The 20,426-nt window shown below is 41.4% G+C and overlaps 1 protein-coding gene across 1 annotated transcript in view; it reads left to right on the plus strand.

Annotated features, from left to right (window-relative positions):
• Positions 1-1,222: 1,222 nt before the first annotated feature.
• The window catches only part of LOC131939245 (T-box transcription factor TBX20-like), a 34,430-nt gene continuing 15,226 nt past the window's right edge, over positions 1,223-20,426 (plus strand). The window contains exon 1 of the mRNA XM_059297445.1: positions 1,223-1,285. Within this exon, the coding sequence (XP_059153428.1) occupies positions 1,263-1,285 (23 nt within the window). The 5' untranslated portion in view covers positions 1,223-1,262. The remainder of the gene's footprint in view (positions 1,286-20,426) is intronic.

Genomic DNA, 20,426 nt, shown 5'->3' on the forward strand with positions numbered 1-20,426 from the left:
ACACACACACACACACTCGGAGACCAAAGACCTCTGGGATAAGTTCCATGAGCTGGGCACGGAGATGATCATCACCAAGACTGGCCGGTAAGTGACCACAGAGCTCAACTCCCCCCCCTTCCACACACACACACACACACACACACACACACACACACACACACACACACACACTCGGAGACCAAAGACCTCTGGGATAAGTTCCATGAGCTGGGCACGGAGATGATCATCACCAAGACTGGCCGGTAAGTGACCACAGAGCTCAACTCCCCCCCCCCCCTTCCACACACACACACACACACACACACACACACACACACACACACACACTCGGAGACCAAAGACCTCTGGGATAAGTTCCATGAGCTGGGCACGGAGATGATCATCACCAAGACTGGCCGGTAAGTGACCACAGAGCTCAACTCCCCCCCCTTCCACACACACACACACACACACACACACACACACACACACACACACACTCGGAGACCAAAGACCTCTGGGATAAGTTTCATGAGCTGGGCACGGAGATGATCATCACCAAGACTGGCCGGTAAGTGACCACAGAGCTCAACTCCCCCCCCTTCCACACACACACACACACACACACACACACACACACACACACACACTCGGAGACCAAAGACCTCTGGGATAAGTTCCATGAGCTGGGCACCGAGATGATCATCACCAAGACTGGCCGGTAAGTGACCACAGAGCTCAACTCCCCCCCCTTCCACACACACACACACACACACACACACACTCGGAGACCAAAGACCTCTGGGATAAGTTCCATGAGCTGGGCACGGAGATGATCATCACCAAGACTGGCCGGTAAGTGATCACAGAGCTCAACTCCCCCCCCCCTTCCACACACACACACACACACACACACACACACACACTCGGAGACCAAAGACCTCTGGGATAAGTTCCATGAGCTGGGCACGGAGATGATCATCACCAAGACTGGCCGGTAAGTGATCACAGAGCTCAACTCCCCCCCCCCCCCTTCCACACACACACACACACACACACACACACACTCGGAGACCAAAGACCTCTGGGATAAGTTCCATGAGCTGGGCACGGAGATGATCATCACCAAGACTGGCCGGTAAGTGACCACAGAGCTCAACTCCCCCCCCCTTCCGCACACACACACACACACACACACACACACACACACACACACACACACACACACACACTCGGAGACCAAAGACCTCTGGGATAAGTTCCATGAGCTTGGCACGGAGATGATCATCACCAAGACTGGCCGGTAAGTGACCACACAACTCAACCCCCCCCCCCCCCCCCCCACACACACACACTTCCAACTCCCGGAGACAAATGACCCGAGGGTTTAGTTGAGTTGGGGAGTGGTGTGATTATCACCATAACTGGCCGTAAGTGACCACGGGTCAGACCCAGCACACACACAATCGCGTGGGTTAGTGATTGTAGAATAGTCACTGCTGTAAGAGCCCTATTTGTTTTTGTATTATTTTTTTTTACAAAAAAAACAAAAAACAAAACAACAAAACATGAACTGCAAAGAAAAAAAAAGTATACTGGAATGATAATTATCATTGTTAACAGTTGGAATATGCCCCCCCCCTCCTGAACGGTTTGCCATATCTCCCTATCCCCCTTCCACGGGGTCTGGCGGCGCAGTAGCTCCGCCCCTGACACATGCTTTTTAGCAGGTTGATAGAAATTGTTGCGTAAACTGGACAGTTAGTCGCACAGGTTAATAGAATTACATTAGTGGGCGTATAATTAAGGGGGCGGTGCTTCTGTCATCAAGACTCCACCCCCTATTTTCTTCTTAGTAAAAAAAAAAAGTTACAATACTCGTGTTAATTATATAAACGTCACTAACTGACGTCACGGAATGACGTCACCTGACTGAAAAGTGCCAAGACGCCCGTCTTTATTGATTTCCGCCAACGTCTTGTGTGTCATGTTGACCCAAGAATTCAAACGGTCGACTCGCCTGCTATACACTCCGACGTCATTAATCTTAAGTGCCACGGGCTGGCGCGATAGGTACGCAATTTCAGATGAACACGACAATTGGGCTCAAATTCAAGTGTTGGGGAGGCGAGACTAGTAGGGTTACACCAGGCAAGAACACCGTGCCATGTTTGGCCTGTAATGTAAAAAAATCTGGCTTTGTGAATATTGATTGAAAATCTTTCCGTATAAGGCAAAGTGTTAGCTATTGGCTAAGTTTGGTTAATTAGTTGTTACGGAAGTTAAGGAATTCACTTAATTAAATGGTATCATAACATGCAATAGGATCTAATTAAATCTTAGGTTTATTTACTACTGCGTTAATTTGTAATTATCAATTCTTAAATTTAATTAACGATTTAGTAATTCTAGTTAATGGGGGGGGGGGGGGAAAGATGGGTCTCATGAATCCCCCCCCCCCACCCCACCCCTCTTTTCCTCTCGCTCTCAACGTAGTGCCGGCTCCATTTCACGTTTAAAGTTAATGTTTAATTAGTGGAAGCCGATTTTTGAATTTACATTCTTATGCCAGATTTCATTGTAGTTACTTACGTCAAGAACAATATTAACGAAAACAGTAGAGTTTTATTCAATGACAACAATAATGAAAATAGTTACAGTAAGGTTAAGAAGTATAATTGAGATGATGTGGATGATAATGATAGAAATAATAATAATAATAATATGAATTAATAATAGTTAATGATCATAAAAGTAATAATGGAAATAATAATAATAATAATAATAATAATAATAATAATAATAATAATAATAATAATAATAATAATAATAATAATAATAATAATAATAATAATAATAATAATAATAATAGTAGTAGTAGTAGTAGTAGTAGTAAAAATGATAATGTTAAAAATAATAAAAGTAATAATAGTGATAATGTTAGTGATTATGATAACTATTATAGTTATGATGACAAGAATTCAAACATCCTGTCGCATTACTCGAACTATTGAAGCTTCCTATAATTAGTGATACAATAATTGCATTAATTATATAATTAACCAGTTCGCCCATGAAATCGAGTTTGGTCATCAACAAACAGGGATACCCCGCTTATAGCGGTTGTGTTGCGGTAGCTGGTTTCATCACTAAGCGTTGATCCTTGAATCACCCCCCCCCCCCCCCACGGGACGCCTAACGCTTTGTCCTCTCATGGGGTGTTGCTCTAATGGCCGCTCTCTATCCGGCGTCAGGAAATGCCACTTGACGACGGACGCCGCGTCAATGACTCTTCTTGGTTCAATCGATTGTAGGAGAAGCGTGTCGGTAACAGCTCCAGACTCTGGTGATGGCACAATTAACTTGTTCGTACACGGTACAGGTCAGCCGTCCAACCGTCTTGCCGTCCAACCTTCTTGCCGGCCAACCGTCTTGCCGGCCAACCATCTACCCCAGACTCTGGTGATGATACAATTAACTTGTCCGTACCCGCTACAGGTCAGCCGTCCAACCGTCTAGCCGGCCAACCGTCTTGCCGGCCAACCGGCCAACCGTTTTGACGACCAACCATCTTCCCCATCCTCTCGTGATGACACAATTAACTTGTTCGTACCCGCTACAGGTCAGCCGTCCAACCGTCCAACCGTCTTGCCGGCCAACCATCTTCCCCACACTCTCGTGATGGCACAATTAACTTGTCCGTACCCGGTACAGGTCAGCCGTCCAACCGTCTTGCTGGCCAACCGTCCAACCGTCTTGCCGGCCAACCGTCTTGCCAGCCAACCGTCTTGCCAGCCAACCGTCTTGCCAGCCAACCGTCTTGCCGGCCAACCGTCTTGCCGGCCAACCGTCTTGCCAGCCAACCGTCTTGCCGGCCAACCATCTTCCCCACCCTCTCGTAATCACACAATTAACTTGTCGGTACCCGCTACAGGTCAGCCGTCCAACCGTCTTGCCGTCCAACCGTCTAGCCGGCCTACCATCTTCCCCACCCTCTCGTGATGGCACAATCAACTTGTCTGTAGCCGCTACAGGTCAACCTTCTAACCGGCTAACCTTCTTGTCGCCAACCGTTTAACCAATGATAGGTCAAGATTTTAACTTCTTTTCTTAATTAATTAAAAATGTACATGTACATTGTTCATAAGTTTATGTTATAGAATTGAAAAATCCCAAAGAGACCCCAAATTTTCTCCTATGGCCAATATTTTATTGATTTCAATTGACCGTCCTGGTAATGGACAGGCATTGGCCAGATATTGGTCAGGTATTGACCGGATATGAACCATGCATTACTAGTTAACGACTAAGTGTTGTCCAGGCATTTGCCGAGTGTTGAATAGGCTGCTATTTACCGTAAAAGTATGGACTCAATTTTCAATACGGATGACCTAGGATTAACATACACCATTGAAAAAAAAACAGTACCAAACGTTCCAATTATCCACAGTGGTCAACATTACATCACCTCCTCAAATTACCCCCTCCCCTCCACTTTACAACCGAACAAGCAGTCACCACACGGCGCCTCAGCAAGTAGGGGGGGGGGGGGTGAATCATCTGTCAGTGTCACTCGACCCCCACACGGTCAGGTGACCTGAACACGACACACGTCACACAAGTCGACAAACAAAAACCCTCGCAAGACCATTGTCCACCTCGGTCAATCGGCCGACTGGCCGGCGAATTAGCCGGCAACACGTCCGGCATTGCCGGCTCGCGTTGATTTTGGTGAGCCGTGGCGAAGGGGAAGCCTGAACTCACGTGATGCCCGTAATGAAGTGTCAGAGGTCCGCTTGACGCCAAAGCTTGATCCGGCGCTTGCCGTCAAGCAGCCGTAATGGGATGTGTATCGGTTTCACGTCTTCATCAGCGAGCCTTAGATCAGCTAATGAACAGCTAATTACTTCCCTGTTATTATTTAAAAGAAGATCTGTCTTGATCGAGTCCAACCTAAAAATTTCGATCTTTAAAAACTTCAGTAAAAATTATTTCCGGCCAAACTTACCTCGACCATGCTATCATAAAAATAATAATTTTTTAACATTTCTAAAGAATGTTTTATACATGTCTTTATTTTTGTGTGGCTAATTTAGCCTAAAATTTTAATGTTACAATCGCCACAACATATCAGTATCTATTTTTTTTGGCTATAAAATCTGCACAATACAACCAAATAATTAGAAATTAACTTAAACGATCTCCTTATATTTTTGTTTCAATATAATCGTGACGAAATATATGGACCAAAAAGTTCTGCTTTATTCCGTTCAGTTTTTGTGCGTATTATTTTCCAAGTATATTGATTTTCTGCCGTTTATGCTGCGTATGTGTCTCATAATCTGGAGTTTATTCAAACGAAGACCATCACACCAAAATGTCATTTGGTGCATTTTTTTTTTAAATTTTATATTTTTTAAACAAATATTTAATCCCGAATTTTTGTGCAGACAGCTGTAAAAAACTAAATATCTGACTACTAAAAATCTGACTACTAAATGTCTGATTATAAATATCTGAGTACTAAATATCTGACTATTAAATATCTGAATACTAAATATCTGACGACTAAATATCTAACTACTAAATATCTGACTACTAAATATCTGACTACTAAATATCGGACTACTAAATATCTGACTACTAAATATCTGACTACTAAATATCTGACTACTAAATATCTGACTATCAAAATATCTGACTACTAAATATCTGACTACTAAATATCTGACTACTAAATATCTGACTACTACATATCTGACTACTAAATATCTGACTACTACATATCTGACTACTAAATATCTGACTACTAAATATCTGACTACTAAATATCTGACTTCTAAATATCTGACTACTACATATCTGACTACTAAATGTCTGACTACTAAATATTAGGCTGCTGATGTTAAACCAATACATCGACACAGTGCATGTTTCCGTGGGTTGTGGGGGGTCCATGCCTCTCCCCCCCCCCCCACCACCTTAACACACAAAGACAGGCCTGTCCCCCCCCCCCCCTGTCGTATTGACAAGATAACAAAGCCAGGTGAGGGCCCGTGGCTCTACAATTAGAGGAACATAAAGTTTTGACACTGTCAACCTGATACAGGGGGCTGCCGTTGTGTCCCCCCCCCCCCCACTCGCTACAGCCATAGCTGTGGCTGGGATGTGTGAACAGTAGCCATGGCTGCAGCTAATATTTAGATCGGTATAAGGGGTTTTATATATTTGGCCATCTATGACTAGTCTTGATTTTTTAGCTTTAGCGACAATATCCTGGATATATTTAGTCACCTTCATAGATATAAAAAAGGCTGGTTAATAAATAGTATACTTATATTAAAAAATTAAGAGTGCATTTTATCATTGGGTTACCTAACGAATGATAATAATATATATCTAAAACTACCCCTTGTACATAGTATACATATTTTTTAATTGATTAATTTAATCAACAAGACGTTTGATTAACAAATTAGTTGAAACAAAAAATATAATCTTTACTTGTGTTTTTTTAATGTATATATATATATATATATATATATATATATATATATATATATATATATATATATAGAGAGAGAGAGAGAGAGAGAGAGAGAGAGAGAGATTTACAATTTTTGAAGAAAAATGTTTAAAATTTTTATTTTACATCAATTTTTATTACCTGAATTTTAATGCAATTTTAGAGTAGTCAATAAATCAATAACTAATTTTTGAAGTTTAAATAAAGACAGCTATTGCAAATGTAAACATGTTACCTAAACTATTACAACTAACTAGGTTTCATTTCTCTCTAAGAAATCTGATTTAGTACGTTGTAACGTTTCACAAAATTACATCCAAAAATGTATTTCTTAAAAACAATGTTCAGATTAAATTTCTATATTATTTTCTACCTGCCTATTATTTCTTCTATTATATTTTTGGTAGCATATTCAACGTACATGTTAACAAACAAATGATCACATCTCGTATTTCAGTCGGTCCATCTACCGTTCCCCCCCCCCCCCCCCCCAGACCAATCATTACCACACATATTCCTGGCACCGTACTGATTTCTCCCTCACCTTTGAAGTTCCCCCCACTATCAGACAAGTCCCTGGTACCAGTTATCACCCCCATTAGTCCCGCACCTAATTAACCCCTCCCCTGCCCAGACACTCACCACTAACGGACAAACACTCCACAACAACACAGTAATTAGCGCCCTATCTGGCATCAAAGGGTTTTGGCTTCACACGTCAATAAATCTGGCCACTATCGGGTACAAACAAAAACATCAAGACGAGGCTTGTGTCCTCCATTGTTACTATCCGCACCTCTGAGAATGGAATGCGCCGGTCTAGTCCGAGTCGCCAGTCTTGTCTTATTTATCAAATGTTTATAATTAGATTACGGGAATTTATTAGCGACTGTCTACAATTATGGGGTTTTTCCGTTCACAAGAAAAAAAAACCCACTTAATTTTCTTTCTAAACTTGTTTGTATTATTATGAATTTATTGTTATCTGTTTGGTTTAAATTATGATTTGACTTGCTTTTCAAAATAAGGGTGAACAAAAAGACTAATTTCTTTGATGTTTTTTTTTCTTCTTTACATTGATAAAAACACAAACTTTACACTCGAATTTTTTTCACAAACGTGAAATTCTCGGTTAATTAGACGCAGATTTTTAAAATATATTTAATCAGAGATGAAAGTATTTGTTCCATCTTTGTAGTTTTTGAATGCCTGAATATTTGCTTCTCAAAGTAAAAATACTAAACTTAGAACTTTTATTTTGTTAGTGTACATCTTGTTGGTCAGTCAAAAACATGTTGGACGGCTTCATATGATTTAGAAATCGTGATGGCTATAAACGTAATGGTCAGTTTTTAATTAATTGGTCATGTAAACATCCACTAATTTTCGTTTTAGTTATTCTCATGGCGTGTTGGTCAGTGTCAAAATGAGCTTCAAATTAGTTGGTCGTTTTAAAACATGGTCATTATGTTTGCTTTTGTGGACATACACGTATTGATCAGTTTCAAATTAGTGCGTTTGTTAAAAACATGGTCTAAATATTCTCTTTAGTTAAACCATGGTTGATTGATCCGTAAGTCACGTTTTCGAATCCGGGTTCAAGTCAATAGACCGTAACTGAGTCCACCCAACTCTGATGGGTACCTAACTCACGTTAGGAAAGTGAAGGCGGCTGGGCATAGTGCTGACCACACTCTCCCTTCATAAGCCGAGTTCTCTGAAACAGATAAACTCTACTTCACCTGTCCCCGTGTGTCTTAGGCGAAAACCTGTAAAAGATGATGATGGTTGACTACAGAATCATCAGGCTAGCGGCTATAAGTTGTGACGTTATATTTGGTCAGGTTAGAACAAGAGGGGTCACTGACCTGGTCCATCTTGTAGGATCTTTGTCAAAGGGGTGGGGGAGGGGGGGGGGTGGTCAGTTCCAAATGTATTTGTCAATAACACCGCGTTTACACCTGCGACATGTAGACTATACAAGTCTAAAAAAACACAGATAAGTATACATGTTCAGTGGACATTTTTTTCCATATAACATTAACTTGTTGCGAGTTGTTTTTTTTCTAGACGTGTATAGTATGTTGCATGTTGCGAGTGTAAACGAAACATTTATCAATTTATAATCACATTGCTCTCGTTTTTCAATAGATTAGTCAGTTTAATTGACGCTCATTATCATTTGCTGATAAAAACAAAGCGAATTAAAACATCAGATTAAAACAAGCGCTGATTAAAATATGTTCCTTTTAAACCCGTGCGTGAGATTATCACGTGATAACCGCGAGACGATCAAGACGGGCAAGCGGGCCCGTGAGTTGTGAAAAGTTGAAGTGGTCACTTCTGGTGAGCTCATGTTTATTTGGCCATGTGCGCTCACGTTTGACCGTGCACGCGACGCGAGTTATTCCAGACAAATGACCCAGGCTCCTCATTACACGCTAATTACCCGTTACACCTGATACCCCCCCCCCCCCTCGGGTCGGCCTCCGCGTGATCAAGTCGCCAGGTGACCCACGCACTTCAAAAGAAGGTCAAACTGACCCCTACGGACAAGGGTCAAGTGGTGAGGCGAGTCGGCACGTGCGGGGTTAGAACTCACCAGCGTTGTTATGGTTCCAGGTGAGGTTTATGGGACATCTGTTGATAGGAGGAACCGTTCCGACTTGGGTGTTCCTTGTCACGTGGTCTGTGTATCGTGACCTGTGACCTGTGCCATGTGACCTGTAAAAGTTAACCTGTCGTTTGCTAGGTGATTGTTTCTTTTGTTTTAGCGGCCATTTATCTTTGAGCTAGCACGCTGGTTCACCTACTGAGTTCTTGACCTGAAAACTCGCCAACGCCAACTTCAAAGATCAGCAGGAAAAAAAAAACACCGGAAAGGAAATATTAAAATTTTGCGACGTATTAATTGACCAGAACATTTTATCTGAGAGAACTATTATCTGCTCCTGTTTTCTTCTTTTCGTTTTACTTTAATTTAAAGTTGGAAGGGATTCGTCCCAACACAATTAATTATGCGTGTGTGTCAACTTGTTATGAGCCACATATGCCGTTGACTCCGATTTCAGCCTGCTTTTCTTTTTGGATTTGTTTCAATAGCCTTTGTCCAAACAAGAACAAGCAGTTTGATTTTTTAGCCTCTCGGGTTTCGAACTCGGGACTTTTAGGTTCAGCAACCATGAGTTTAACTGATCCGACCACGCCGACCTCCACTACTTTTTCTGCTCGTCAGAGTTAAATACGTTTCATAATTAACCTCAGTGATTTGGTTTAAAACAATTTTTTTGCGGATAAAGATTTCTTTGATGCTACACACCGTTTAAATATGTTTTAAGTGTTTCAAAGAGAGAAAATAAATAGCACTTGAATAAACTACAGTTTACAGGTATGTTGTGTTCTTGCCATTAGCATGAGCGTCAAATGTAATTTGGTATTTAGAATTTGGTTAACGATGAAGCACGTATTTTGTCGATAGCAGTTTAGTTCAATAATCATCACGGCTAGAAACCCCGGCCACCTTATCTTGGCCACCTTGCACTGGCCACCTACACTGGCAATCTCACATTGGTCAGGTTGCCTTGACCGTCCTACCATGGTTGTCTCATCCATGCCTTCTCTTCCTGGCCATTTCACCTTGGCTATCTCACCTTGGCCATCTCACCTTGGCCATCAGACGTGGACAAACAGGAGACCAGGGCTTCAGATTTTAAAGAGACGTATGTCTCTGCATGAGCTGGACTTTCTTTTTCCATCAAGGCAGAGATGTTGGGGGGGGGGGGGGGGGGATTATGCCCTCCCCCCATCCCCCATCTCCAAGGACCATCGAAATAAAAATCGCTTTATCATGTCTACAATTTCAAAATCACATAAAAACACACTTTTTCGTATTTCGATTCTGGAGACACTATTTGAGTTTGGCCATAACAAAAGTATAAGCCCCGGGTCAAATGTTTGAAAAATTGTCAATGACGTATGTATACAAGAACATAACCATGTTGCCATCATCTAGGTATGTGGTCCTGTTTGACCTAGAAAGCCCGGGGCTTCACGCTTTGAAATGTGACGTCTACGTAACAACTGACCTTTCAACTTTCATCTCATCCTAGCATGCGGTCATTTTTTCGGACGGTGGTGATGCTAGCAAGGGAGCTCTGTTTGTCACTGAAACCCGTGTGCTAGTATTACAGGCAGCGGTCAAATAAAACACGCTCCCCGCTGAGCTACTGTCTCTACGGCAATTCAATTTTTTATGTATCGCCTATTGGTTCGATACACCCAAATTTTCATGAGAAATGACATGACCTCAGGCTCAACAGGTCACGTCATCACAGACTGTGTAAACTGACCGGCCCCAGGGGCGAGAGGGTGTCGTCATTGTCCAGCTGTCCCTAACAGCTGAGATCGTCGTTCGCATGTCTAGAATAATTGGCGCGAGGTGGCCAGGTAGTGGGGTGTAAGGGTGGCCAGATTGGCACCGCATGTGGAGATGATTTCTGTGACATCGGGTGGGGGAAATATTGTATATGGACACAATGAGAGGAGTCAGAACATAAGGTGGGGTGTGTGGGGGAAGTGGGGATGATTTCTGTGACATCAGGACGTGGGGAAATATTGGATATGGACACAAGAACAATAACTGGGGGTCAGAACATAAGGTGGGGTGGGGTTAGTGGGTGGGGGGGGGGGTGGTGATTTCTGTGACATTGAGACTGGGGAATATTTGAAATGGACACAAAGAATAATGTGTGGGGTCAGAACTTTACGTGGATGTATATGTGTGTGTGGAAGTGGGGTGGGGGGGGGGGGGGGGAGGGGGGTAATTTCTTTGAAATTGGGACTGTGAAGGAATCTCATATGGACACATGACTTGACATAAGAATAAGGACTGGGGACACACATTGAGGTTGTCGGGGTGGGGTGGGGGGTGGGGGGAGGAACTGGTTAGTAAAGAGGATAACTTCTATGAAATATAAACTGGGAAAAAATAGCCCACATGGACACTTGTTACAGGAACAATGTCAAGGACGGGAGTCCGAACTTTGTGGCTTGTTTGGTAAATGTATGGGTGGTAGCGTTAATATTGTGACACGAACACCCCCGCCCTTAACTTAAGACTTTTGATTTGAAATTTGAATTTAAAAAAACGGACGGGGGATGATATACACATCAGAAAAAAGCAAAAAGGGATTAATGTAACAATGACATTGCGCATGGACAACATACTTTTTTGAACATTAACTATGTTGAATTTGAGATTTAATAAAATCGGACCGTAAAAATAAATAGAAATTTACCTATAAAATTATTATAAAGAAAAATTAAAGAAACTCAGCTGAGCTTATTGATCCTTGTACTTTTATAGAAAACCTACACATTCATACAACTCTACAGCCCACTACAAAGATGACGTTAGCCTTCTCAAGCTCCCACTAGAGCTTACACTACAACATATTCCTGGGGGGGGGGGGGGTAAACGCTGTTTGCCACCCCTGCAGGGAGACAGGGGCGCCGCTTGAGGGCGCGAGAAGAAAACTGGCGTCACGGCGGGAGGTGCCGTTGTTGAACCGGGGGGCGCAGCAGGGTGGTCGAGGGATGAAAGACGCCCACGTTTTGATTATTGGCTCGAGTTAAACAAATGAGCAGAAAGGTCGGTTTGTTGTGGAGTCGGTGGGTGGCGTCACTGAGTCGTGGGTGGCGTCACTAAAATTAGCCGGTTGATACCTGCCGGTTTAAGACCGGCGGGTGGCGTCCCAAAAGACCGGAGGAGTTTATACCTGCCGGGTTAAAGATGTTTACACAATGGGGGGGGGGGGGGGCTGTCAATTGTTGGTGAAAATTAAACTCTTCAATCAAACATAAAGTCAAGCGGACACGCCCCCGGCGAGCCTGTCAAGTTTGACAATCCAATCAGAACTGATGTTACTGTTAGGGTTTGGAGTGTGGAACTTCTTTATGTGTGGGGCATAAAGCAGCGCCAAAGAGAAACATTAATTAGTAGACACGTAACAAATATTTTGAAAGTGTTCAAACAGGATTCAACCCTTAATTGCATCCTGTTGCAGAACTGCAACACTCATTACTGATTATTTATTCTTACATATATAGAACATAACAACATGCCGTTCTAGATATCATGATGCGTGCACATGCCTATCTCACCTACATGTTATTTTCTGACCAAAAGTAAACGATATGGTGCGTGTACAAACATAAAGACACACCCACTTACAAAATAAACCATGCACTTAAATGTAAAGTGATATACTTTTTAAATTTTTATTTTTTTAAAATCTGAGAATGCACTAACGCTAAATGTCGTTTACTACATTTAATTAAATTCATAAAATATTTTGTCGTCACTCATGTCCTAATATAGGCCTAAGCTATTGTCATAAAGGTTTGTTTTCTTCTATGCTACATAACCACACAATATTTTAGTGATACCTTATTATCATTTTTTTTATTGTTTACCAAATGTTTGTTTTATTAATATTCTTCCGGCAATATCGTTTTAGAGAAAAGTGAATTATTTAAATTCAAAACATGTTATATACCTTATGAATTCAATACACAAATAACAATGAAACATGGTTATCAAGATTTTTAAATATTAGTAATTTTATTATCGTCAAAACGGGTTTCGCATTTTACAATTGAATTAAATTGCCGTTGAAAAAATAATTTGAAATTACATTTTCATCAGGTTAATCTTGATCACGAATTTTTGTGTCTAATGTTCGAATGTTACTGTCGACTTAACGTTCAAAGGTTGACATCCCCATTAAAACTATGACATTGTTTCCAACTAATGCTGGGGGGGGGGGTGAATGTTATTAAAACAAGACCTGTAACGTACTAAGTGACCCTTCTCAGAAGCCCCCCCCCCCCCACCGGTAGATGGCATTTACCTTATGTTACACTGCCGCTTAGCCAAACAAGGTGACAGTGTCAACACACTGTCATGTTGTGATTGACATGGCCCCAGGTACCTCTTGTTGGTCGCTGTCACTCACCAGCCACCTCCTGCCCACGACAAGGCAACAGCCAACTAAAGCACCGTCTTCGACAAAAGTAAAGCAGTTTTTAACAAACTCACTAAATGACAACCCCCCCACCCACGTCTTGACAACAGCTTACGACTTGACCACCACCCACGACTTGACCACCACCCACGACTTGACCACCACCCACAACATGACCACCGCCCACGACATGACCACCACCCACGACTTGACCACCACCCACGACTTGACCACCACCCACAACATGACCACCGCCCACGACATGACCACCACCCACGACTTGACCACCGCCCACGACTTGACCACCACCCACAACATGACCACCGCCCACGACTTGACCACCACCCACAACATGACCACCACCCACAACATGACCACCGCCCACGACTTGACCACCACCCACGACTTGACCACCACCCACAACATGACCACCGCCCACGACATGACCACCACCCACGACTTGACCACCACCCACAACATGACCACCGCCCACAACATGACCACCACCCACGACTTGACCACCACCCACGACTTGACCACAACCCACAACATGACCCCCACCCACAACATGAATCCCACCCACACCATGAACCCCACACACAACATGAACCCCACACACAACATGAACCCCACACACAACATGAACCCCACCCACGACATAACCACCACCTACCACTTGATCACCTCCCAAGACTTGACCACCTCCCAGGATTTGACCCCCACCCACTTGACCCCCACATGACCATCGTGGACACCCCCACACCTTGGACACAGTAAACGACACACACACTTGTCTTGATAACGCCCTCCCTCCATCTCGTCTCTCTTACCCCTCCTATCTCACATTACGTCACACCTCAACATCTGACCCCAACCCCCATTCTAACATTGTCGTTCACCTTCCCCTAATTTAAAGTCAACACAAGTCTCTTTCACCTCCCCCCCCCCCTCATCCCCACCCACCGTCCAGCTAATGCTATTAACCTTCTTGGTGCAGAGAGTGAAGTGTAACGATTCAATTAGTCTTGTCTTCAGTCTGTCTTTGCTCTGTCTGATTCCTGTCTACAATCTGTCTGACGGATGTCAATCCTTCATCTGTTCCGGAACTGACAAGTCTATAATGGACTTGTCAATATCTGTGTGCGACTTGTCGTCTCTACAAACAGATCAGACGAAGAACTTGTCAGTTTGATGACTTGTTGTGTTTATTTGTTTGTTTTACATATAATGAATATATACCACTCTTCTCTCTCTCTATGTAGCCTATGTAAACATTTTCCTTTCAATACATAATAGACCTGTGTCTACATTTTAGTTTAATATATATTTTAGGGCCATGTAAAAACTGTCTTTTAAATAAATAGTCGGCCGATTTAAATATTTTATTTTTAAATATATTTCATAGCCATGTAAAGTTGTCTTTTAAATTAATATTAGACCTACGTAGACATTTTAGTTTTAGGTACCAATTTAATGATATGCTTATTGAAATGATCACTAAAGGAAATCATATTATTTACATATTAACTAAGATAGATACACGAAGTCAAAAAGTTCAATTCCGAGTTGAGTAAACAGGACTTCCCTTAGCCCACCCAGCTCTAATAGGTACCTGACTCGTTATTGAAACTAAAGACGACACCACACACATCAGAACACACCATCTCATTGTTTACAGAGGTGGCGTAAATGAATTAACTCTACTTCCTCTGCCCTATTGACGGTCGGGTCCTTAAAAGGGTAAATTTTACAGGAAACTTTACATTTTGTTTTCTTTTAATGTTCAAACTCTGTTGTGCCAGTAGTAGGAAGCGAATCCGATTGTCGGAATTTGTCCGGAAGCCATAAACCAACACGACTCGCGGACAATCTGCATAATCTGTGGCTATTGTTCCCTCTCGACTGGACACTATTTGGTTATCAGACCCCGCCCCCTGTGGACACTCCCCCTCCCCGACCCCCCATCCCTATTTTCTATCGTGACCGCTGGCCGTTTTTTTATGTACATTTAATAGTGTCACCGAGCCGGTCCATAAATCCACCCAAGTGCCAAAATGATCCATCTCTTTATTGTGTTTAAGTATACTTATTTCTCTCTGGTGTTTACATCTCTGAGAAAAAAAAAAATTCTAGCCAAGTGTCTAAGTGATCCATGTCTTTATAGTTTTTGTGTATACAAGGTTCCTTTTGGTGTTTGCGCCGCCAAGAAAAAAAAACCCGACACCTTGTCCGGCCTATCGACCAAACAGTGGACACCCGAACCTAAATATAAATCGTCCCCGGTTTATCTGTAAATTTAGTTCACAACCCCGCAGCTTAAATGCCCGGGTCTCAATAGACGGGTTCGTTTTTAAAAACCCAACCCCGACCGCCGGGTACAACAAACGATAAAAACAAGAGCGACAACTTCTGCTGAAAGGGGCGGCAACTCGAGGGCATTAATTATGTCCTCTTAATTAGAAAGTGTTGGAGCTAATCGAAGTGGATATCGCTCCGTGGCGAGCCGAGTCAGGGGGAGGGGGTGGGACAATGGACAATGGTGCAAACAAACGGGATTGGGGATAAGTCCCATATTTTATGACCCGGGGTCGGGGTAAGTCCCATTTTTTATGGTCCCGATCTCGAAGATGGGCAGACAGGGAATTAGCAGTAAAGATGGCGGGTCGGGAGAGATGGGTGGAGGGTTTGACCGGAAATGGTCATGGAAACAATGGCGACCGCCGCTGGTGTGGTCAATAAAGTATGTGAACGCCCGTGGCGAGAGTTGTATGCGGGTGTAAAATACGGGAGGTGCGAGTATTTTATAATACACACAAATGTAGATGGTATCAATATTTTAAGACAATTAAAGGAACGTTTCGGACAAATACTTGAAAACCTTGACGGAAACAGATAAAACGTCTACTCAAATTTCGGGGAATAACAAAATTAAAAACGTAGAAAAATAATGATTTTTTTTCCCTTTATTGTTTAAAAATGCTTGATGTATTTAAAATTTAGTGCGATTAGGTTGGACTATACGTTTTGAAAATTTCTTCAGATAATGAATCTGTATTGCACGGAATGTAGACCCTATAATATAATACAGCGCATAGTGTAGACAGATGTACTCATGTAATAACACCTCACTGCTTTATACTAATGTGGCACTGAATCAAGATCAATAATTATGTTACGAAAACGCTGACGTCGAATGTAGACAAATATGGTCGTAAGACTAGACTAGAAGTATCGCTAGACCTAGGTTAAGCTGACTTCATATAAAGAGCTGACATCAAATCTACAGCTGACATCAAATCTAGGGCAAACTGACATCAAATCTAGAACAAACTGACAACAAATCTAGACCAAACTGATATCAAATCTTCAGCTGACTTTAATCTAGGCCAAACACATCAAATCTAGACCAAGCTGCCTTAGGACAGTCCCCACTAGGAGACAACGATGCTGACACCTGCTTGAGCACGTACTCAGGAGTTTAAACTTGACCCAGCACCGCTGTTTACCGAGGTGTGTAGCCGAGTGTCTCACCACCGCACGGGTGATCACCACGAGGTGAATAGATCACCACTTGCATGTAAGATACCACCCCCCTCCCCTCACTCTAAGTAACACAACACTCAACTTTTTTGTAAAAGCTAAAAAAAAAAAATTTCCACCCCCTCCCTTTTTTCCATCTAACTACTGTTGAAGTGTTGAGCATACAAATAAAGGCGGGCGCAGGGGGTGTAGGGTGTCCACGATCCCGGGGAGCTCAGTGACACAAACCCCGCACCCGAGACGGGACTTAGGGACGGTCGTAAACCTGTCAGCCCGGGTAGGACAGGGGTGTAGTGTCGACCCGTCGGGCGGTGCCGTGTTGCTGGCACAAAAAGGTACGGGGGCGACAACGTTTAAGTACATTGTAATGGATGCATTTAGGAGATCTCCGACACCCCCCCCCCCCCCCCAAAGGCTAACAACACCCCTTGGCTGCGGCCCCCAGAATTCATCCCGACCTGTTCTTTATTAAGACGCCGCGGCCGAGGAAATTGCTGAGATGGTTATCAGGCACTAAATTAAAAGCTATTTATAGCAACATCTGTTAAGGCGGATTAAGATAGTCGTCTGGTTAATATATCTGTCTCAGACACACATCACATGGATTTACACACTCACACACACACACACACATATATATATATATATATATATATATATATATATATATATATATATATATATATATATATATATATATATATATATATATATATATATATATATATATATATATATATATATATATATATATATATATATATATATATATATATATATATATATATATATATATATATGATATATATATATATTATGTATCGTCAGTGTTTCTTTCAGGCATATCTCCGGGCGGCACTGCTTCATCCCTTCAGTTTTCAGAGCAAACCCTTCCCTCTGCCGTGAAACAAATAGTGTATACTTTATATAGAAAATGTATGAAAATATACACTTCTACTATGTAGTGTTTGCAACCTTCTTGGAAGTTTCAAGTGCTCCGACGCGGAGGAATGTCTGAAATAATCCCTTTATATCCTCTATATCAATATATACCAAACATACACCATAATTGTATATATCAGCATCCTGCAATTTTCGGCCACGAAATCAAGTCAACCACCATCTTTTAAAACTGGTATGACAATTTGTGGACGGGTGGAGCGGAGTCCCTCGGGATTGGCCCCGCCATTAAAAGTAATGACGGGAACAAAGGCTTGCACCGTCACGTCCAGCGCGCATGCACAGACGACACAACCAATCATCAGCGTCATGCTGTGGACATGCGCGTGACGTTTTCAAAGGTCGGCGTCTTGTTCTACCCTAATGGTATACGTTTACGTTTCGCCTTAATCACCACCGGGCTGTTAAGTGGAACCCATCACAACGAGGCTATTAGCTGGAACCCAACCTTTTTGTTTCATCCTGTGCGAAATAATTATCAGTTGTTTTTTTTTAAGTTTAATTAAAAATATGATATCCAAAAATGTAAAAAATAAATAAAATTGTCTCCGCAGATATATAATGCTTATATCACTCAAGTAAAATATCCAACAATATACATATATGTATATATATATATATATATATATATATATATATATATATATATATATATATACATATGTGTGTATATATATATATATATATATATATATATATATATATACATACATAATATATACTTATGTCACCCAATTTAGGGACGCCAATAATCGTCTATCAACTTTAACGATAAAAATAAATCACAAAAGCTAATTAAAATAAGCAAAAGAAGTTAGAAAAAAATCTATTTAATATCATTACCGCAGATTTACATCTAGAAATACCAGCAGAGTTCGCCCTTCGTCCCCCTCCCCCCCCCCCCCCCTCCTTTCTAAACTGAGGAGGCTCTAATTACTTCCGGTTTTCTCCCGGAGACAGCAGACTTGGGCAGGGTTTAACGACTGCGCCCAATGTAATCAGGGGGTGTAGTGACGTCTAGACGTCGTCTGCTCCTTGATTGGATTTTTGCTGGTTTTTTTTGGACAGAGGTGTTGTCAACATCTAGTCTATGTCCGTGTCTACTCCAGTGATTCTTCCAGGCATCTTTTCGTGGTAGGGGGGTAGTGCCCCCCCCCCCCCTCCCCCCGGAGAAAAAAGTCTCGAAGAAGCACTCGTCTAATCTATGTCAACATCTAATCTATGTCCACGTCTAGTTTAGGTCATAAGCTTTACCAAAATCAATTGTCAACATATAGGTTTTAAGCATTATCGTAAGAAAAGAAAATAAACATACTCTATACACAAAGCATTTAACGCATTTCATAGGTTAGATTTTTTTTAAGAAGGGTTGGAATTTATGAGATTTTATGAGCTCAAATTTTTTAGATAAAATTTTTAATTAATTTATCTATCTTTCGAAATTAAATTATCGTTTTTTTTAAAAACGATCATTAACTGTTATATGAAGAAGAAAAAAATGAACTATAAGCAAAACATTTTAAATTTCCATTTCATGACGTTATTTTCTCATAATCAGCAAATTAGACAATTACGCTTATTTTAATAGATACATAGGGTGTACTTACTAGTAAAAATATAAAAGATATACAAATAAATATATTTTAAAAATATTCAATAAATATATTTTTAAAATATTCAAACAAATATCTTTATAAGTATTCAAACAAATATATTGAAAATTTTCAAATAAATATATTTTTAAAATGCTCAAATAGATATATTTTTAAAAATATTCAAACAAGTTATTGTTTAAAATATTCAAATAAATATATTTATGAACTATGTTTTAACTGTATTAAATATAAATTTAGAATTTTTAATTAAAGTTTAATTAAAACTGCTAAAGTAAGAACTTCTAGTAATCACATTAGCTTTTGTAATACATTAGAAATTGTATCACATTAGAAATTGTATCACGTGATGAGGCACTGGTTGATTTATTCATGCGGTAGCGTGGTAAAAAAAATACAGTCGTTCGTTATTTTGTTTTTTCTCGGTTTAATCTGTAATCCGATTCCAATGTATCGCCCTGATGTCGTGCTGACACGACCTTGACATTGATCACGTGACGTTCGAGTTCCTGTGGAGAAAGTCAAAGAGGGGGTTTAAAAAAATAATTAATTGAACACACTTTTTAATTGATTAAAGATCAATTGACGTTTGCGCTGAGTTGTCATGAAATGAGGATGGGCGAAGGGAGGGGGGTGGGGCTAGGGACAGTTGGTGATTTTATACTTTAACTATACGTTGATGTATTTCTGAACACAAAGTTCAGTATTTGGTTTTAGATAGTGAAAGTAGGAGGAGGTGGTGGGGCGTGGAGATGGGGGAGGGGGGGGGGGGGTAGGCAT

Source organism: Physella acuta, unplaced genomic scaffold (assembly GCF_028476545.2).
Source record: "Physella acuta isolate Inbredline_101_S28 unplaced genomic scaffold, ASM2847654v3 ptg000270l, whole genome shotgun sequence".
NCBI classification, from domain to species: domain Eukaryota; kingdom Metazoa; phylum Mollusca; class Gastropoda; family Physidae; genus Physella; species Physella acuta.